At 39.3% G+C, this 22,504-nt stretch overlaps 1 protein-coding gene across 13 annotated transcripts in view; it reads right to left on the reverse strand.

Annotated features, from left to right (window-relative positions):
• The window catches only part of ZNF366 (zinc finger protein 366), a 34,065-nt gene that overhangs the window by 6,158 nt on the left and 5,403 nt on the right, over nt 1-22,504 (reverse strand). For 2 of the 13 annotated variants that reach the window (XM_048292086.1, XM_048292087.1), the window contains exons 2-6: nt 20,116-20,162; nt 16,148-16,191; nt 12,729-12,798; nt 6,863-8,191; nt 4,623-4,814 (exon numbers count right to left, since the gene is read on the reverse strand). In XM_048292086.1, coding sequence (XP_048148043.1) covers nt 4,623-4,814; nt 6,863-8,161 — 1,491 coding nt within the window. In that variant the 5' untranslated portion in view covers nt 8,162-8,191; nt 12,729-12,798; nt 16,148-16,191; nt 20,116-20,162. Of the gene's footprint in view, nt 1-4,622; nt 4,815-6,862; nt 8,192-9,323; nt 9,449-12,728; nt 12,799-16,147; nt 16,192-19,097; nt 19,225-20,115; nt 20,163-22,504 lie in introns of those variants that run through there. The other 11 variants (XM_048292083.1, XM_048292085.1, XM_048292090.1 and 8 more) reach the window with 7 other exon arrangements.

Raw genomic sequence — 22,504 nt, forward strand, 5'->3', positions numbered from 1 at the left:
CCATCTGGCAGACAATTACTAAATAGAAATTACTAAGAATCCACCAGAATTTTTGTATAATCTGAATTCTGATTTTATTTATTGGGTATTACAGAAGATCTGATTCAGAACTTGTAGATTAAAATTCAGAAAGTCATCACCTGGAATATCTGGATGAAATGTAGATAATAAAAGGGTCCTTGGAGAAACAGTACTGTATGTATTGTGGTTTAAACCCTCTCTTGAGTTAATCAATGAATGTTAATTAATGAATCAGTTCATTAACACAAAATTTAGCAGGTATACTGTTTTAAAATAAAAGCTAGAGCTGAGTCAAAAAGCAAAAAGAAAGACTCTGAAAACATTCACTTGCTTTTAAAAAAATTATTTGCTTCACCTGGTTATGTACCCTTTTGTGATTTTCTGTTTGTGATTTTGCTAAAATAAAAATTCTAGCAAATAAATTTATCAGCAAAGTGTTAGACAAGACAGTTGGTGGAAAAAAAAAGAATAGCCACTGAAAACTAATTTTTCAAAGTAAGGTATCTGTTTCCAAGGGTCATCCATCCACTGAGGAAAGAATACTGGCTTCTTCACATTCAAACAAAGGTAACATGCAGGATTGTTTATACTCAGAGAAATGCTGGAACCAAAAAAATAACTCAGAAAGTGCTGGAAGGAAACAGAGGAGAAGAAGTACTGATGGGCACAGAAAATTTGCAAGGAATAACAGCAGCTGATTGTATCTTGACAGCTGCTGGAACAACCTGTAATATATCAATATTACTCTTCCTACAAAAATGTCAACAATAGTATCTCTCTAACACCTCTTTGCTGAAGGCTTCTGGTTATCTGCTTGTATTGTGGCTGACTTATGCTGTCACCAGGACTTGCTTTCCTATAGCAGGTCTTCTCTGTCTGAACTGGTAACCAAGGAAAATCATGTTGAATAGATGAGTGGCTAGAGTACTGCATGCAAAACTGTATCTGTATAAGGTCTTGAGTATTAAAACTGATCTAGGAGGAGCATTTGGTTTCTTTCCATCAAGGCAATATTTGTTTCTCTTTCTTCATACTAAAAAGACAGGGACTTGGTAAAGGATAGTTCTTTAGCATCAGAGTTCTGTGTTTCTCAATAAAGTTGACAGGTTTTCCATGTCCCAAAGTCAGGCACATCTTAGAGATATGTAATGTGTTCATGTCCTGAAATCTTCTCTGGAGACATGAGGAAATGGTGCTAAAGTGCAGAGGTGTGGCAGGAAAATTAAAGTAATGCAGATAGGAAAATTGTTTTTTGGAATGATGGGTCTCTGTGGCGTAATTTCTGCTTTACTGGTCCTTTTAAAAAGGCAGAAGACACCTTCCAGATGAATATCTATGATCCAGAGGTAAAAGGAAGTAGGTTTCTCACTCATGCTGGAAGACTGCAATTCAAATATAGCTGGAGTACACAGGTAAAGCTCACTGAAGAGCCTGAGTCTGCAGATCAAACTAGAAGATGGTACAAGATTTTCTTTCTCTGTGACATAACAGGCTTGTGAGCACTGACTAAGCAGAGTGTGAAAGATGACCCTGAGGCAGCTGCATGGCGGGGGGCTCCAGCAGAACTCTCTGCAGTGCACCATAGCGCTCAGGGAGATGAGACGTTTATGCAAGAGGACTTGGAATATCAGGAACAACATGGTTTACTTGTGGACTTTCTGTTAGGCTGTCTACTTGAGACAAAACAAAAATAACATCTTGAAGAGAAATACCTCAGCTGCAAGTCTGCTGAAGAGACTTTGTTGCACTGGCTGATGAAACGGACTTCAGTATAGTTTGCTAGAAAACTCTGTTAGTTCAACCCTAGATTTTCTCCTCCTAAGTCATCACGTGAAGTATCATCCTTCTAGATTTGTCAGCCTGTTTTGTTTCTTCTCAAAGTACTTCTCTCTCACATTTTCTTTGGTTTTGGCTCCTGTTTAAAACACACATTTTTAGATGGGGAAAAAGGTGGAGTTCAAAATATCTGCTGCAGTGTGTGTTTGTCTGGGCTGAAGAAAAATCCGTTGAATCCCTTATTGGAGGTCTGAAACACTGATTACTTCAGCACTAAAAGCAACAGTAAATTCCATGGGATCTTTCTCTACAGATCAGAATTAGTACTGTTGCACCAATTGGTGTAAAACCTTCATAACTCTTTAGTCTTTTTTTTTTCTTAAACAGAAATAAACAAGGCAACATGGGCTCAGGCCTTTAAATTCTACAGACAAGTTCACTCTTCAGAGGAAAATTAAACAGAGATCCAGGCTGCAGCTGGATGAGGAAACAGAAGGGACAACTATTTGCTACTCCCTCACTTCTGATAGTCTGTGCTTAGTTGTGATTAGACACATAGGAAAACTCATGTTTTCCTTTGCTGTGAGAAAAAGGTAAAGAAAACCATTGCATGTGGTGAAGTATAAAGGCTACTGCTGTGCTCTCTTTCCCTTGCATTCTTCTTCTTTTTTTTTTTTCTTCATAAGAAGGGTGTTCCTTTCCTCAAAGAAAGAAGGAGAGGGAGAATGACTGTAAACTGTCCAAAAGGACCGTGAGAAAACAGGAAGCTTTGAAAAGTACAAGAGAAAGCAAGATGAAATCTATTTGCAGGCGGTTCCCCGGGGACATGTGAGCCATTGTTAAGCAGGCTGTTCATAAAGCTATATCCTTCCTTCTGCTGAGGAGGAGCTTGGTGCCAAAAGGCTGCTATCTGGTCATTGCCTTAACCCTCCGAGTACCAGCCAGAAATATTTGCTTTCAAGAGTCTTTTGAGGGCTCTGTCAGAGAGTTAATGTTAAGATGTTCCTAATACAAAAGAGCAATTCCTGATTCTGCCTTTGCTTATTGTTGCAATCGTCTCTGTCAGGGGCACTGATGTTGGTTCACACTGCTTCAGCCATACGAGAAACAGATTCGCTGTGCTTACTTGTTTCTTTCCTCCTAGGGACACTGGGTGGGGACAGAAAAGTAAAAAAATAAGAAAAACAGGTGTTCCTGTAGAGCTTTTGTTACTGGCTGGAAAACATACTGGTGATACTCTGTTTCCCAGTTCCAACTACTGCCCTCTCCAAGTTTCAATAATCTGTCATCATCAAACACTGAGCTGAGCACAACCTTCCAGCTTATCTGCGCGTACCTAAAAAGTCATGTGTATCCACATACTGCACCCACAAAATCTGATCCAAAAACTGAGTTTCTTTTCTGAACTTTGAGGAGTCAGATGAGGACTTCAACCAAATAGAAGCAAGAAGGAGGTTTGCAGATGTTCTCAAAGAATGAAAATCTCCAGCAGACCTGACATGTTACAGCCTAAGAATTTCAGTAAAAGAAATTCTTTTATCAACATGGAATAATGGAAGCCATACTATACAAAATAATATTTTAATAGGACATAAATTAAAATAAACAAAGTACTGAAGTCGGTAGAATTTGCTGCTAGTTTTTACAAAGGAAAATTTTTTGAATTTAACAGAGAAAAATTATGAAGTCAGAAAGATTCATTTTGACATTTTCTTACTAAAACTAGCACTGAATATCATATATTCCTATGACATTTTGAATTTCTACATTTTTTCAAGAGAAAATAATTCCCTTTAAATTTTTCATCCATCTCTGCTTCTTCATGAAATATTCCTTTAAAGAAAGTGTTCAATACCATAAAGATGTAGGATGAAGGAGTTCTAGAAATTGCTTCCAAATCAGTCTTCAGTTACTTATGCACAAGCTGGGTAATGCTCCACTCTGTATTTAGAGCCCTCTTAGAGCAAATTAAAGTGGGGAAAAAATCTATGACCTTTGACTTCACAAGGTATGACTACAGTAATGAACCAGACTGGCAGCAAAAGAACTTATGTAGCATCCAATACTGAGTAAGAATATAGACATGAATAATTCATAAGGAATATATTAGAGTTGAACAGGGTCAAGAAAGCCTTAATGTTTTATGGGGAGGGAGGAGAAGAGAGGATGGAAAGGGTATGTCAGCCTCCAGTGCTGGGGGGAAGGAGCAAACTGGAATTTGCACAGGATTGTAAGCAAGGCCAGATGGTCTCAGAGGCTGTTTTGTTAGCATACCGGTGTCCTGCCCTGAATTTCAGTCTGGTAATTGCACTTGGCCCTTTCAAATCCCTCCTGTAGTTGTATTTTGCTGTGGCTTTTTCTGACTGCTTTCTTGAACTGTTGCATAGCATCACTGTGGGAAGTTGTAGCTGCTGCTTTTCCATGATCCTCTGCAGGGTGCATGACTTGATTAATGCTTTTTGTAAGTGTTTCAAGCTATTAAGCACTTAGACTTCATTTGGGTGGTTGTACAAAGCAAATGTCAGATATGTTTATTGTCCTCAAACATCTGTGGCAGTTAAATTCTCACAAGGCAAAAAACCCCCAAAATTATGTGAGGATGAAAGTTACTGATATTGAAGGGAAAGGGAGTAAACCACAGGTATTTACCTCCATTATTTTGTGCTACATAAGCAGAACCTGGATAAAAAAAAGAAAACCAGACTGGTTTATGCTAGTTTAAGTGCAACTGCAGTATGTGTTGGCATGTTTTGTTTTTCTAATTCTACCATATAATAAAATGCTATATACTGTAGGTTAATGCCTCTGCCACCAAATGCACTTACCTTGCATTTGAAGGGTTTGACATCAGAGTGAACAATCATGTGGGCCTTGAGAGTCTGCTTTTGCACAAAGCTCTTGAAGCACAAATGGCATTGATAGGCTCTGATATTGGTGTGGATCAAGACATGTCGCTTCATGTTGGCCAGCAGGGTAAATTCCCGACCACAAATTCCACATTTGTGCTCTTTCACACCCTGAAAGAAAAGAAAAATTCTGTAGATGGAAAATTTTCTAGATAATTTAATCTTCAGTACAGCAATGTATGAATTATTCATTCTGTATTGGCAAAGCTGATAATAAATTATTTCACTTTTAATATTTTTTCAAGTAATAGGTACCTGTGTATTTTTTCCTGACTAACTCTTACAAGCTTCTGAGAAGCAGAGAAGTAAAACAAAATGTAAGCTTAATGAAATAATGAAGTTTGTTTACAAATCAATGTGACACAGTGTCAGAGCTTCCCTGTCCTGCTCTGCTCTGCTGCTTAAGTAAAGTATTGATCAAACATATACACGTATTGACCAAAATAAAAGCCCACCAGTTAAAAGACTAAAGTAGTGCTTGCCTTTAATAATTGAATATTACAGGATTATGAAAAAGACACAGCCCTATTTTGAAGAAAGCTAGAGAAAATAATCTGAAGTAATTGAGAGTAGTCAAGCAATACCACCAAATAAGATTTTACATCTTGCATTTATTGAAGAGAGAAAAATCTGTTTATTCTTAATGGGATTTTTAGTAACCCTAATGGAATGATCTCATTTTAGATGAGATTTATAGAACATTTTTATCACCTTTTTTGTTAACCACTCAATTTACTACTGCATAATTCAATATTCTTACTCACACCTGTGTGGTCCGTCAGCTTCTCAAAGAGTGATTTAGATACTATGAAAACCAAAGAATTTGCTACTAAACAGCCTAAGAGTTTAACTTGCAGAAGGTAATAAGGGTTTACTAGGTGAGAGCAATTACTCCTTCACAGGCCTTCTTTAAAAACATGTGAAATGACTGTCAGTGGAAGTTTTCACAGTTAATTACAAAGCTAAAACTGAATGTCAACAGCAGCTTCAAGTGTCTGCTCATCTGATATGATGCTGCCTTTAGTCAGCTAACTACTGTGAACTATATTCACAGCTGAATCCACCTGCCGCTGTGGACAAATAAGCAGAAGCTCTCTAAGGGCTCAGGGGCATTTTGTTTACTGTGACAAAAAAACGACCAAGTCTTCAATTAGTGGAATCTTGCATGGTAAATTCAAAGACCAGGGAATCTCCAGGAAGAAGAGAAATTATAATCTTGAAGCAGAAAAGAAAAAGTAAATGTGGAAGTAGAGGTTGTCGGGTTTTCAAAGAATATGTGACTATAAGACTCAAGTGCTCTAGCTTTCTGTATTTTTAATGCTTTTCATGTAAAAGCCAAAATTCAAATGTTAAAGGAAAAATATGCAAACCTGGAAGAAAATTTTTATTAAAGTGGGAGGTGTTATTATTGTCTTACTATTTTTGTAAAAGTGGACAGTCAATTTCAGAGGTTCTTGAATAGAACAATTACATTTTTCCTATTTTTGAAAGCAACCTTTTTTGGAAATGTTCCAGAGCTTGCTTCTACCCCAAGCTGACTCTGCTGTTACCGCTCTCAGCAGTGGCAAGACTTCCACTTGATATGAATTGGCTGTGATTATGATCCTGCTTGTCCATTTCTATTAATCGGCATTCTGGATAATATACACACAAAGGGGAATTTTTCTTAGGGTTTTTTGGTTTTTAAATGTCTCATTATAATGATTCTTCAAAACCTGATGAGTAATAACTTTTTTTTTTTTTGGCTGCGGTCCGCTACAAACTCATCTACTACCTAATTAAGGAAACAAAGTAGGAGAACTTATTTTCAGTAAAAAAAAAATTTAAATTTTGGGGTTGGGGAGTGGTTATACAGCTCTGCAAAATTATGTTATTTTACAGAAGGTCATTCTGAAAAAATCCCCAAGAAACAGAGAGATGTGAATCCAGTTTGGGGAAGTAATACAGGTGGTTTAATTGAACTCCTGCTTGTAACATAGTTGGGCTGTGTGTGTTCATTCTTAAGACTGACAAAGACATCTGGCTTATACTACTGCCAGCAATGCTGAGGTTTCTGCGTAAGCCTCTGCAGGTGGCAAGAGGCCATGTTTCTGAGGAGGTGGGTATATTTGTGTTTAGTAGCCTGTAATCCTCATGCTACCTTCAGATGCAAGGCTTACCTTGTGAGTCAGGGAGTGTTGCTTCAGGTGGTGGGGCTGCACAAACTCCATGCCGCATTCAGTGCAGATGTATGGGCGGATGTCTTTGTGCTTCATCATGTGGTTTTGCAGCTGACTTGGGTACTGGAAGGTCTTATCACATTCGGTGCAGTTGTACTGTATAGGGCCACGGTGGGTGGTTAGGTGTCTCTTCAGTTGGGCCAGAGTTGGAAAGTCCAGACCACACTCCACACAAATGTTCTCTCGTCCACTCTCGTGCTTAGACTCATGTGCTTTCAGCTCACTGGGGTAGGCAAATCCCCTGCCACAGATCCTGCAGTTGTAAGGCTTGATGTCACTGTGTTGCATCATGTGTCTCTTAAGGTGACTAGTTTGGGTGAAAGCCTTGTGGCACACCTGACACTTATGTGGCCGAGTGCCCTGATGTGTCAACATATGTGTGTGCAAGTGGCTCAGCTGCTTGAAAAGCTTGCCACACCGGGTGCAAGCATGTGGCTTAATGCCACTGTGCCCCAAGATATGGGTCACCAAATTGTACTTGGATGTATAGGACTTCTCACACATGGGACACTGCCAGCGTTTCTGTTCACCCCCCACATCAACATAGTAGCTGTCATCTATCTGAAGGTTGACATCTACTCTTTCCACCTTCTGTTTGTTTTCACCACTTTCTCTTACTTCAGCCCTCCTGAAGGGTGGTTCTGGAGGTCTTTTCATTTGAAAAGGGTTCCTGAAATGAAAGTTTGGTGGCACAATGAAAGGAAACATTAAGCCAGGGTGGACTTTAGGATAATAAGGGTAAGGAGCCTGCATGAATGCTGGGCTATTGGGCCATGCCATGTTAGGCTTCACTGGTTCTTTCTTAATGGGCTTGGCTCCAAAATGCTCCAGAGTTCTGTAGAATTGAAAACCAAAGTTGCAGAGGTCAATCATCTGGGAACTGTACTTGGGCTGAGCTGGCTGTTGGAACACCAAAGGGAGACTGGAAGGGCCTATGTCATTGTGATCTTCAGGTCTGTCTGGTGGTGATGAGGAATCCTCAAGCGTGATGGGAGGAGGCATTTTTGTTGGCATGCTCTTGCGTTTACGAGACCCTCCTTCCAAGGACCCCTGGAATGTTTCCATGTTTTCAAGAGGAGGAGGACCATAGCAGAAATGTGAGAGGTGTGTTCTGAATTCTTCATCAAACGGAGTTGTTCTGTGTGGCTTTGTAACAGGGCTGAGTGGCTGCAGGCAGCGGGAGAAGGGAGAGGCTCGGGTATTGTCCACGTTAAAACTTGTTTCTTCATTCTTCATCATATTCGATTTTTTTCTCCGTGACCCAAATTCCTTAAAATAAGCAAAAGAAAACCCAAATGTCTTTATTTCTTCCTGTTCTTCTGGATCTAACATTCTATTGACTATTTTATTGTTTTGAAGGTTGTTGGGTTTTTTAACTAAATACAATTAAGGACGTCTTTAATCTATATAAGACAAAGGCCTTTTAAAGCAGAATTAAATTGTTAAGTGAAAAGCAAAAAAGCCTTGGTCTTCATGCAGCAGATTTGGCCCACACAACATTTTTACAACATAAACATTCTGTACCATGACACATTACTTCACAGCTGAATCTGTATGGCAATGTTTCTGCTTAATTTAATTCAGTCAGTCTGTTTGTGGGCAAAATTCTGTCCTTGGCTGCACATCCACAGGCTCTAGAAATTGGCGGTGCATCCAAAGGATATGGCAATACAAACAATAATATGCACATTTATTATGGTTGTGACATGAAAAGCCAAAGCCAAAAAATGTTAAACTTCTTTGTATCATTAACATGTGCTGCTGTGAGAGAAAACAATGGCCAAGTGATCTAAGGACACTGTGTACCATCAGGTTTTGCGCCATGTTTCCTGGCTACTCTCACTTTGTATTGTAATAAGAAGGCGGAGATAAATTTATTTTCTTTGTTTTAATCCCAGAGATATTTGCCTGGCAGATCTGGGGGAGGAAAGACATTTGACAACTCTCCAAATTAAATTCAGTTTAGTAGGTTTTATCTACGATTTGTTTGTTTGTTTGTTTCTAAACAGGTGGGCAAAATCATCACCATAAAACTAAATACAGAGCTGATGTCAACAGAACCCTTGGGACTCCAGAGTAACTGACACCTAAAAATGCTCTGAGCATATCTGATGATACAATGTGATAAAGCAGATTAATAATTTTCGCCTAGCAAAATTTTATGTTCCACTGATCATATGGGGAGCTTCATCTGAATTTGTGGTTCATCTAAAGCATTGATTTTAAATTTTGGTTCATCTTAAATAAGGCTGCTACCTTTTCCCTTGTCCTTCTGGAGTCATAGAATCAGAAAACATTCATGTCAGAAAAGACTTTTAAGGTCATCAAGTCCAGCCATTAACTGTCAAGTCCACCACAAAAACATGTCTGTAAGCACCACATCTACACATCTTTTAAATACCTCCAAGGATGGTAACTCAGTCACTTCTGTGGGCAGCCTGGTTCACTCCTTGACCACCTTTTCTGTAAGAGGTTTTTTCCCTGGAACAGCTTGAGGCCATTTTCTCTTGTCCTGTCACTGGTTACCTGGGAGAAGAGGCAAATACCCACCTGGCTACAACCTTCTTTCAGGCAGTTGTAGAAAGGGATAATATTCCCCTGAGTCTCCTTTTCTCCAGGCTAAAAAATTCCAACTTCCTCAACCACTCTTTACAGAACTTGTGCTCCAGACCCTTCCCCAGCTCCACTGCCCTTCTCTGGACACGCTCCAGCACCTCAATGTCCTTCTTGGAGTGAGTGGCCCAAAACTGAACACAGGATTTGAAGTGTGGCCTCACCAGTGCTGAGTACAGGGGGACAATCCCTGCCCTGGTCCTGCTGGCCACACTGTTGCTGGTACAGGCCAGGATGCCATTGGCCTTCTTGGCCACCTGGGCACACCCTGGCTCATGTTCAGCTGCTGGCACCAGCACCCCCAGGTCCTTTTCCTGTGGGCAGCTTTGCAGCCACTCTGCCCCAGCCTGTGGAGCTGCCTGGGGTTATTGTGATCCAAGAGCAGGACCCAGCACGGGGCCTTGTTGAACCTCACACCATCGGCCTCAGCCCATGATCCAGCCTGTCCAGATCCCTCTGCAGAGCCTTCCATCCCTCCAGCAGATCAACACCCCTACCCCACTTGGAGTCGTCCACAAACTTAGCAGGGCTACTCTTGATCCCCACATTCAGATCAGTGAAGATATTAAACAGAACTGGCCCCAGTACTTAGCCCAGGGGAACAGCACTGGTGACTGTCTGCCAGTTGGATATAACTCCATCCACGACCACTCTCTGGGCCAGGACATCCTGACATTTTTTACATGCTAAACAGTGCACCCATGAAGCCATGAGCTGTCTGTTTCTCCAGGAGAATGCTGTGAGAAATGGTGTCAGAAGCTTTGCTGAAGTCCTAGAACACAGAATACATTCCCTCTTCCACTAAGCGAGTCATAGAAGGAGTTCCTGTTGGTGAAGTAGGACTTGCCTTTCATGAACCCGTGTTGCCTGAGCCTGATCCCTTGGTTGTTCTGTATGTGCTGTGTGATGGCACTCAGGATGAGCTGCTCTACAACCCTCCTTCCAAACCTTCTTGTAGGTGGGAATCATATTTGCCAACCTCCAGTCAGCTGGGACCTCCTCAAACAACCTGGGATGATGGTAAATGATGGAAAGTAGCTCGGCAAGCACTTTTACCAGCTCCCTTGGTACCCTTGGGCAGATCCCTTAAGTCCCACAGACTTGTGCACGTCTAAGCATTGTACCATGTTGATGACCATTTCCCCTTGAATTATGGAGGCTTCATTTTGTTCCCTGTCTCCCAGCTCAGAGGCCTGGGCAGTCTGAGAACAACTGGTCTGACTATGTCAGACTGAAGCAAAGAAGGCACAAAGTATCTCAGCCTTTTCTTCATCGTTCAATGCTAAGTTTCACCCCACATCCAACAAAGAATGAAGATTCTCCTTGGCCTGCTTTTTTGATGTGAATGTACATATAGATGCTTCTTGTGTTATTTTTTGTGGCAGCAGCTGGATTAAGCTCCAGCTGGGCTTTGGCCATTCCAGTTTTCTCTCTGCCTAAGCTTGTGACATCCTTGTGGCCCTCCTGAGGGACGCACTTATATGAATGTGTGTGTTTGTGTGCATGTATCTAGCCAACCAGGCAAAGGTTAGGTTGGAAAACTAGACACATTTTCCCTCTATCACCTGTGACATGTTGATGCTATTTATACCATCATTCTTGGAAATGCTGGGTGGAGAGCATGAAGGTGAGTGGAGCACTAAATACACTCCTATTTCTATTTCAGGAAGCTACATGCTGGATAAACCTTCTTCTAAAGATAGATAAAAGCACATCTCTGTGACCTAGTTAGGCCATGGACAAGAGAAGGCATCTTAAAAAACTTCCTGCAAAGAGATTGCTTCTTTCTAATAGTGTAGACTGAATAATTATCTTTGAGATAAAAAAGTGAAGCTAAAGGCTCAGCGACAAAACTCTTAAGACGGAAAGCTTAGACAATGGGATCAAACAATGCACAAAGAAGGACTAACTGAAGGAAAAACTGAATGCTATCTGAACTTATAACTCAAAAACTACATTGGATAGAGGTAAAAGATAAAATAATTGCTTACAAGTTGGACAAGTATCTAAAAATTACACCACAATATTACTTTCAGTTGATAGTGCACTGACTGGAAGTAGTGTACCTATATATACACAATATCAATTCATGTAATTATGGAACATCCTGATTTGGAAGGGAGGGACCCACAAGGATCATCCAGGTCCAACTCCTGGCCCTGCACAGGACACCCTCAAGCATCACACCATGTGCCTGAGAACATTGTCCAAATGCTCCTTGAACACTGTAAGGCTGGTGCTGTGACCACTTCCCTGGGAAGCCTGTTCCAGTGCCCAACCACCATCTGAGTGAAACACCTTTTCTTGATATTCAAACCAAACCTCCCCTCACTCTGCTTCAGGCTGTTTCGTCAATTCCTGCCACTGGTCACCAGAGTGAAGAGATTGGTACCTGCCCTGCCTGTTCCCCTCATGAGGGAGTTGTAGACTGCAATGAGATTTCCCCTCAGTCTCCTCTTCTGCAAGCTGAATAGGACAAATTAACTCAGCTGCTCCTCATATGGCTTCCCCTCACGGCCCTCCATTGCCCTCCCTAGGATACCCTGTAACAGATTTATATCATTCATATAATGTGGTACCCTAAATTGCACACTATGTCTGCATGTATGCATATATATATATATGTATATATGGTATTCATCCTACTGTTTCCTTGTCACCCTAACTCCCTGGTGAAAATAACAACAGTTAGATCTTGAAAACTCTTTGGGTACAAAGGTTTGACTTATTAAAAAGGGAGAAGGGGAAGGGAATCCCAAGAATATTGAAAACTTCTCAACTTCTTTCCCAAAGAAAAAAATCTGCTTTAAAAAATCCTTTTTAGCAGAGTGAACTCACACAATTTTAACATAATGCTTTTAGATCAAGATTTTCCCTATAATGTATGTGCCTCAAACATCTTTCAACTTTGTATCTCACTTTTTTCCCAGCAATAAGTGTATAAAATTCTTTAGAAAGCCCAAAGCAATTGAGGACCCAGCTATGTTATTTACTGCTCTTGTTGGATTATTGAAATGCTGCCAAAAATACACAGAAATTACAGTGAGTTGTGTCTAATTGCTCTCTCTTTTCTTGGCTTCCAGTTACTCCCTTCTTCCACACAAGAGTTTTGTGCAAAGTTTCACTCTTTATGGAACACAGAGATGAAGAACTCCTTGAAATAAGAAAGAAACTATTTCCTTGTGCTACTAACCTTTGACTGCTTTCAATGAGCATATGGGCTTATTCCACTGGCCACAGCTACAGGCATCAGAGGACCAATCCTACAAGGGAAAGTGTTTAAGTCAGTGACCAGCACAATCAGAGACATGCTGTATAATCCAACACATAGAGGACTTAAAAGAAAAGGGGAAGTCTAAATATGGATCACCTTGTTGGTTTTTCTCCCCCTTAAATTGCTGTAATATATACATTAATTATTTCTTCTTCCATTCTGGTAGCAAAACCTTGCTAAATTGAATGGAGGCATGATCTTAACTATGTCCAGAACCTAATTCCACAAAAACATGAGTTCTGAGGAAACCACAGAAGAGAAAACAGATTTGTCTCTTGGTGAAAATACAAAATATAGTTAGGGAACAGTCCCTTGTTCTTTAAATAACTTCAGCAGAGAACTTCAAAGTTTTAGTACAGGTCCACAGTACACTCTTTCTACTCTCTGGCTCTGGAGTAGCAGATGTCATTTTAATACTCAGCAACAAATAAGGCGGGAAGGGAGTTTGAATTTAAATTTTTTTGCATTATTTTAATATATTTTTTATTTAAATGTTTTTGTATTCAAATTATCACCTAAGAACCCTTTGTGTTTCTTATATAAGTACTTTAAAGGTTTTTTCTTTCTGCAGAATTTATTATTTAAAATGTAGTGCTATATAGTGTGATTCTAAACATTGGATGGTCATTGCAAATTCTAGCTTTTATCAGTAATATATCAGCTACTTGGTTTTGAAAAATTGGTCTGGAAACTCACTGAGATGGAGATTTCCATGCTGTATTGGCCCTTAAACATAGCACCCTCCACTAAACTGAGCACTCCAGAACTTATTAAAAAGTCAGTTTCTGTAGAAGAGACAAGCATCCCCAAATTTTATTTCTTTATGCACATGGAAATACAATATTTTGAAAAATAAAACCAAAAATTAGCTCTTATTGCCCTTTCAAAACAAGAAAAGAAATGTTACAGTGATTTGAGATAGTTGTTGAGGAATTTCCAAAATAGAATATCTATGCAGCGGCTAATAATCTTGTTAACTTCCATGAAAGAGGAAGAGAGCTTAATGCAGAATATGAATTACCATTTACCTTCTCATGTCCACTCATTTCTAAGACAAACAATTCAAGAAAGTATGTAAATGACGCTATTCGCTCTACCAGCAAATATGTTGTTACAGGCTCCAGTTAATACCTGGTACTGGAGTCAAAGCAAATTTTCTTAAGAATTCGGTAGAATCAAGATTCTGCTTCCTGGATTAATCTTTCTGTCTATAGACTAATAATATGTCCAGCCATAAAAACGTGAGGTTATGAAGTTTCTCAAATTTAAACACTGACTACTACAGTTCTGATTTTTCTCCTGAGCAACACAATCACAAAGCCAGAAATAAGGCTGAGTGAAAGTGATATGACAAAGGGAAATGGGTTACTTTATTAGGAGGTTTGCACTTATGTTTGCTCTTTCAGAAGAAGATGAAACAGATAAAAGTGGAGGAAGTCTAAAGGGGGCCAAATTGGCCAAAGAGCTTCTCTTCTCTGGAAGAGAAATGCCATGTTTAATTGAACACATAGGACTGTAGAAACCATGCCCTGTAAGAGTGCAATTTGAGGCCCTGAAATATGGCCATCTACAAACAAAGAATGAAAACTAACAGCTGTTTCTGTTGGATGTGGTAAGGATTAGTGATGAATATAACACTAATACATTTCTTGAGCTAAACTTGAGCAGTTGCTGAGCTTCAGCTTTATTGAACAAGCAGCTGGGTTTTTTCAATCACTGATTCTTGTCAACAGTTATTATGGGGATAATTATCATTTTCTTAATAGGTTTAATGAACTCTCGGTCTGCTCTTGCAAATATGTTTTGGTTTTAAATGTATTCGGTTATACAGCTGTTGAACTAAGCAGCTAATTATTTACACAGTTTTCTCTCATTTGCTACTTATGCAAACCTTGCATCTGTCTCAGGATCTGACCAAGGGATTTTATTATAATGAATTCATTTCATTTATATAGTGAAGTGCTCCAAACTGAATCTGCACTACTTTAAGCTATTTGTCAAACTTTGAAAATGACAAGAACACCTGTGCAAAGGTGAATATGTCCATTACTGGTAAACAAGTATTTTCAGGTAGTACATATCTGATCCCTCCTTACAGTTTTCCCTGCTATTTTCCTTCAGTGGCAGCATGAATCTTTCTAGGCAGAAGGTAAAAAATCACATCCAAGCTCACATCAGACTTCCTCTAAAATCAGTGTCAAACCTACTATCCTATTCTTTAGAGAAGTCTGGGCAAGATGTGTGTTCCATCCATGTTCTCCAGGAATAAACATCCACATTTCAAGCAGAACATTTTGAAAAACGGGCTCCATTAACACATACAAAGTGTATGTTAATAAATTCAATCTGAGTATATACACCGTGTGCATATTATATATAAACTAAGTATATGTTAAGACACCCAAATCAGCCGTCATGTTTCTATGCTACAATATCCAAAGCTAACCTAAAAGATTATTTACATTTTAAATGAAGAGATTACTTCTGCCACAGTTTGGAGCTGGGAGAAGAGAAAAATTTGGACTACCTTGTGAAATTTGGACTACCTTGTAAAAATAAATATGGATTTACAGAAAGTATCCAAAATCAATGAGTGCAGATGCTGATGAGGCAACACAAATATAATGGAAGCTTTTAGAAAAACAGACCTGATCTGGGAATAATAGTCATTGAGTTTAGTAAAATCTTTTTCAATACCACTTCTACAAACACTTGTTTCCTCACTCTCACATGCATGTAGACCCAGTGTACAAATGAAGTCCATGATTCAATCATTAACTTAACTGTCTATGGAGATAAGGCTTCTTGCCCCATGCCTTTTATGAGGCATATGTCTGCTTAAATGGAGAACACTATCAAGATAAAGATATTGTTCTAAATATTTCTCTTCCCATTTTGGATTACCATCACTAATAGAACCAGAACTGGTAATAAATAAACAATTGTTCATGAACATGACCTGGAATGACTGAAAATGAGAAGTGAGCCAGATCAGGTTTTTTCTTCCTACATTAGTATGATAGTACTAAGAAGCTCACTGTCTTTTCACTTCTCCCTGGGAAATTACCATCATCTGCTGGTAGCAGGTTTCAGGAAAAAACTTCTTCTTTCCATCAAGAAATGTGGGGGTTTTTTCACAGTAAATGCTTGGTAAAAGAAAAGTGATAACCTTGATAATTTTTCATAGGACATAATCAGAGCTCACTAAGGCTTGTGGGAAGACTTCCAATGAAGTCTGAAAGTACTTCTCACAGTTTGCCTTACTATTTGTTATACATTCTGTTTCCCAATGAGATAGGAACCCATCTATTCCACAACCAACTGAAAAAAATACTTACATCTTCAGAAAGTATGTCAGCAGGCGGCAACCTCTGCAGACAAGCTTAATGAAAATCAAAGAAAGTTAGTTGATTAAAAAAATATGACAGCTTGACATGACAGAGTAAACAGATGCAACAAGCAATGAACTTTCAAGGATATCTTATTTATTAAATAATTTTTTTTCCCTTCATTTGCTATTTTGGCATCATCCCAGCTTCATGTTTGAAGTTTGGTTACTTTAGATATTCCTTCTGGTCCAAGGGCTTCCTATCCAGCATAGCTGCATTAATATTGTCTGGGAGGTGGCACCAATACAAAGAAATGGGACTTCTCACAGAAAACTCAGCAGTAGAAATAGTGTCCCTGCATTGTCTTTGCTTTTCACAAATTTTAGCATTTTAACTTGCAAAATTTTGTTGTATGTTAGCTGGGAAATACAGAATTTTAACATACCCATTTGCCTGCACTGACTATAGACTAGTCTTTTGAAATAATCTTGTATTTGTGTGTAGCTTGTATTCGTTTCATCGTTTGTATTCATTTTTAGAAAGCAAGACACTATGAGCACTTTCACAGAGTATAGTTTCTTTGGTATTCATTATAATAGAGAAAATGCCTTAAAAGAGTATCAAAATTATGCACATTCATGTTTCCATAACTTACAGATATTTTTATTTTGATAATTACTGAAAGCATTAAAGTAGGTTTTCAGATTTCCTCTGCTGAATGTCTGGAGCAGTCCCACCATGCAGACTGCCAAAGCTGTGCACTGTTTGTGGCATCAGAAGTGTTTAAATTATTATGGCATAATTTGCTTTTCTATGTTTGCATTGATTAGACTTAAACCAAAAATAAAGAAGTTGGCGGGTGCTGTAGTGAGGCAGTTGCAGATATATTTCTGCTCTCCAGTATGAGTGCTATGTTGTCAGTTTAGCAAAATGGTTTGCTGTCCCTTTGTTACTTTTATGTGTGCTCTGTCCTTGCTCTAGGGACACCTTTGCTGTCATTCTCTCCACTCTCCTCTCTGGTGAGGGTGACAGAGAAGTATGGCTGGGTTCCCCACAGATCACCTGCCCTAGGGCCTTACTAGCAATGCCCCTAGCAGTACTTGAGCCCTGTGGACCTCTAGTCATTTCAGGATATGTACAAAGTAGTTTTCAAGTGTACTTTAGGCTGCTGGTTTATTTTTCTTTTCCTTATCCTCCTTTCTCCTTTTTTCTGTTTTTTCTTCCTCTTTATGAGTTTTCTTAGTCCTTCTCTTATATGTTCTTCCCTCTTCACTTCTGTGCTCCATCTGTTGTTCACTCCCTCTCTACTTCTCTATTCTGTTTGCTAAAATGATCAGCAACACAGAGAAAACCTGCATAATGAAACAAATGTTACATCACAGACTCTGAATTCAAAGTTAGCTGTTTACACAAAGTCACCCCAAACCACAGCTACATATAACGGGAGCCTGCAAGGCACAGCAAATTATCTGGTCTAAAAGTGTGTAAGGGGGCCAAGACACTATGTTCTCAGCTGAGTACCTCCATCTGCCTGAATTGCTGGTACAAACATGGAATTCAAGGCTGCTTTGGAGTGGGAAGGAAGGGGAGAGGGAACAGCTGTTTGCTAGCAGACCTCTGGGTCCAGAGTGCAGCCCTGCCCCATCTCTGCCCACAGCAGGGTGGCTCTGGCCCAACCTCTTGCCTTTCTCTGTTCCTCCAAAAAAACCTGTTAAGCATAGCTTAGAGGAAACAGAGCCTCTGGTGAGGCACAGGAGGATGTAAAACGAGGCATGTCAGCTCAGGCTAGCAGTGTAGCTAACCCAAGACACTGGTCTTGTGAAGAGTACAAGAAACAGGAAGGCGTATTATGTCAACTTTCCAGCCTGATCTTCAGGCATCTTAAAAAACTTCCCACAAACAGATGGTAGCCTGAAGTTACACCTGGGAGGAATCCAGATTCTAGAGGGCTGGAGTCTGCAGCCCCTAACAATCACATCTGACTTCTCTCTGCTCCCTGCCCCTTGGCACTTGCACTTCTGTTTGTCTAAAGGTCCAGCTCCAGCCAAAGGAGACCAGAGTCACCAGCACAGGCTTTAGCTGGGGCACTCCCCTAAGAGGTTAGAGGTGTGAGTCCAAACTCCTTGAGAAGGAAATGAATCAGCCTATCATCTTGTGCTTGTTGTATTTTGCCCCAAATTTGATGTTGTCAGTGTATATTCAGCTGCATGTAAACTTACAGGACTGGGTTCCCAAGAGCATTTGGGTATAGGTATCCTGAGTTTTCAGACCCTGCCCAAAGCTCAGGGCTGACAAGATCAAGTTGGCCATAACAATGATATTTACAGCACATGTAGTAGAAGACTTTCAAATATGCAAAGTGTAATTGGTGCCAGCAGACAGGGTGGAAATGCAGTTTTATCCTGCCCTCACTAGGCATTGGAATTAATGATGGATTGGCCAGCTTTATCAGTTACTCAATTAAACAACTCTCATCCTAAGCAGACGACTTAATTCTCTCCCTGACATCACCTTTTTTGTACTGAAATAATTATGGAATATCTGGGGTGTAGCTGAGAACAAGATTTGGGATTAGACTGCAGTGAGGTGATGACAATTAGACAAATTTCTTCCTTTTCTTAAGCAGATAAGGAGATCTCATGTCATAGACTGGAACCATGGATATGTCCCTGCCTTTATAAAGCATGTGGAGTCACTTTAAACACTGTTTATAGAAGTCCTATCACTCCATCCCTGTTTCCTGTCTATCCCATATCTGCCACAGCAAATTAAAATAATACATTTTTGGCACTGTAGGAATCCTATGTGTTAAATAGTTTTTCCTCTGGAAAATTATCAAATAGCGTCCATGAAGCTTTAGGAATTTTTTTTTCTCTCCATACAGATATTATAAAAGACAGGGTGAACAGAAGAACAAATGAATAATATAAATATTAGGAAGGATTTTGTAGTAAAATACCGATGTTTGATAGAGTGTGGAGTCCTTGAGGAGATTGGGTATAATCTTTCCACCTACAATGCACAATCATTAAACACTATAAGCAGAATGGAGAGTGTTTGAGCTATTATTTTAAGAAAAAAAAAAAAAAAAGAGTATGCAGAACATCCAAAATTAGAATGATCAAAAAAGCATGCCCTTCCATAACCCTCATGCTGTCCTGCTTGAGCTGTTATTTTGAAAGCAAACCTTTCACTGGCATTCATGACCTTTAAAAAGGAAATACACTGAGCTTTCCTTCCTACTGTAATCCCAGTGTCCTTATCACCTATATGGAGGCCAGAGAGATGGTCTGTTCTCCTCCCATGTCTTTGTTATCTTAAAGGGTAGCTAAGGGCCACCTTCAGCTTGGTTCTTCAAGCCAGCCCACTGGCTCCCTCCATCAGCAGTTAATGGCACCTTCTGGGCATCACAGGCGCCTCAAAAAAGAGGACCAGATAAAATGTGTACACACGGCTGGAGAAGGGCCAAGTGAGAAGAGGGTTGTATGGAAGAAATTTCATAAAAACTTTCCAAAACAGATTAAGTTTTAATGAAAGGCTAGTTTTTCTTAAACATGGAAGAGGATTATTAGTCCTCAGAAGGACTATTGCTTTTTGTATTTCTTTTGTGCTCATTTCCTTGTTTCACACATTCAAAACTCATAGTGAAACTGAAGGTTGCTAAAGTGGTATGTATTTCATAAAGTGTGTTTCAGGAAGACATATTATATCCTATAAGAACTGAAAGAAGAGGATTTCACCCACAGAGTGACAGAAGTGTATATATAAAAATGTGTGTGCGTGTTTATAAAAATATATCTGCTACCAAACACTTCTCTTGGTGTCCAGTTATTAAAAGTAATTACCAGATAATTCTTTCCTATTTGTTTAGGAAAGATGAATAAAATTTATTTCAGTTGAAGTCTGAGCAGATTTCTTGCTGGAAAAGCTGCTTGGCTATAAAGACTGATTAATCCTTATTAGCCTCCATTACTCACTTGTAATTAAGCTGGCTTAGTAGTGACTTAGATATTTCCCTCTGAACCTAAGTACAAGAGAAAACAGTAAAGGAATTAAACATATCAATGCTATTCTTAGGACACCACTGTGTTTATTTTGTTGAGGCCCAACAAGAAAGAAAATTAAGAATCATATCAATAAGACAGAGTTTTAAAAGGCTCTTAAGGCAAATTGCTGAGGCATTGGAAGGAACTTCATTTGATTTATCTGCAGTTTGATTCTGCCTTCCAAACTGCCTGAGCATAAAACCTCTGTTAAAGCATTGAAACTGTGCTGAATATGCCTTTATTGTCCAGAAAAAATATCACTTGCATATACATCTCACAATTTCATTCAGTGAGGGTTCATTTTTTAAAAATCAGTTTATTTAGTTTGAAGAGAAATGTGTTTACTTCCTCAGTTCCAGCAGAGAATGGTATTTGCATCTGATCATATGAAGTACCTGCAAGAAATAATTTAAGACACCTTGCTCACTGCCTTTTCCCTTCACTTGTGGTGCCAGACTTGAATCTTGTCCTTGGCTGAACAAAATACTTTCCCTGTCTGATGCCCAAAACACATTCTACGTATTGCTCTTAATTATTTTGTTAACTTCTAGAAAGTCTTAAAAAGAAGCACAAGTTTGTTGCCAAAACTACAGAAAATCGGAAATTTGAAACAAATTTTATCTTGCTTCTGTAATTTTCATCAATTGGAAAAGAAATTCCTATGGTAAATATGGGGGGAAATACTTGAGGTTAATTATTTTAAACTGAAACAGATTTAAAATGCTAGTTTTACTGAATTCAATAAACTAACATATGGAGTGGGAAAGACAGCTCAGACTTAGCCGAGTACCACCAGGAGATACTGGAACACAGACTAAAATCACAAATAAGTAAGCAATTATTTTGGGGCGGGGCGGGGGGGGGGGGAAGAAAAGAAAGAGAGAAAAAAGAAAAAATAGTGAGAAGAAAATCAATATAGCTCAAAACCTGAAGTTCTGAACATTTCCCAAACTACTCTAGTACTAATCCTTCACCGTGAGTGATGACAAAGGCTTGTTCTGGATACTAACTCAGTTCAGATTTTCATCACAAAGAAAAGGAAACCAAAAAACCCCATCAAACCACTGTGACTCTACAGCATGACTGCATGAATGGCCAACCAGCATTATAAAATGAAGTTTTGTGAGAAATCACCATATTTATTAATATAACTGTCTTATCAATCCCTGCCCACACCTCCATAACCCTACCCCCGATCATTCTATCCAGGACTTTTTCCCTGGGAAAAAAAACAAGTATCACATACAAAAACCTGGAAAATTTAATAGGAATTATTGCTGTCTTTTATAAAGAATAGTAGGTAAGGGTCTGGTCTGAGCATGGGAACATTATCCAGTGAATTCTGTCATGACTTACTGTCCTAACCACATTCAGTGCCTTCCAGTGGGAGCCTGATCATGGTTTTTTAGCAGGAAACAAACTAGTCAAAATCCTTACAGCAAGTAATTAGGGTGACTCCTGAGTCCTGATCATTTTCCTGCAGAATCCAGTGATAGCCATTCAACTGCTTTCTTTACCTGTGGCTGAAGTTTAGGTGGGATTCACTTTCTGTGGGATGCGAAAAAATCAGTTAATGTGTTTGGAATGAAAGATTGGTGTTTCCATTTTTCTGGCAGAAGAAAGAGGAGTTGATGAGCACCATTTCTCTGATGTATGTGACTCTTTCTGTGACATCCCAACAAAATGCTGCCTACAGACATACAAAATTCTTCTGGAAATCTTGATGACTTCATATTGTGAGTGCAGCATTACGCAGGAAAACTGTTGGATATAGCATTCATGCTGGTGCGATTCCTTGCTGTGGTTCTATAGAAAAAATATTTTCCTGCACATTTACAAATGGATGGGTTTAATTTCTGGTGAATCTATGAACAAATTGTTGTCAGCTTGCTCTTCCAGGAAGTCCTCTACAGTTTTCTGGAATTTCTATCACAGGACAATGGTTTTGGACAAATACAGGGTGATCTTCATAGCTTCAGAAATCTGCACTAAGAAACTGACCCAGTGTGGGCTGGTGCCTACCAGATGGTTCAAACAACTTCTGCTGTTCCTTAGAAGCTGACAGATGCTCTAAAAACAAGTCATCGTTCCCTTTCCACCTCCTGATATTGTTTTCATTACACACATACTCTAAATAATTTTAAGAAAAAGCAGACTAATAGAAAAATATTATGCTAACTGGAAGTATTGTATGATAGACACTCCATTTTCAAGTAATGCTCTCTAATAATTTTTACCTGGAGCTGGAGCACCAAGCTGAAATACTACATGGCTTAAAAAGCAACTCAGAGAAACAACTAAACCTGAAAGAGTCACTACT

Source organism: Corvus hawaiiensis, chromosome Z, assembly GCF_020740725.1.
Source record: "Corvus hawaiiensis isolate bCorHaw1 chromosome Z, bCorHaw1.pri.cur, whole genome shotgun sequence".
Classification (NCBI taxonomy): Eukaryota; Metazoa; Chordata; class Aves; order Passeriformes; family Corvidae; genus Corvus; species Corvus hawaiiensis.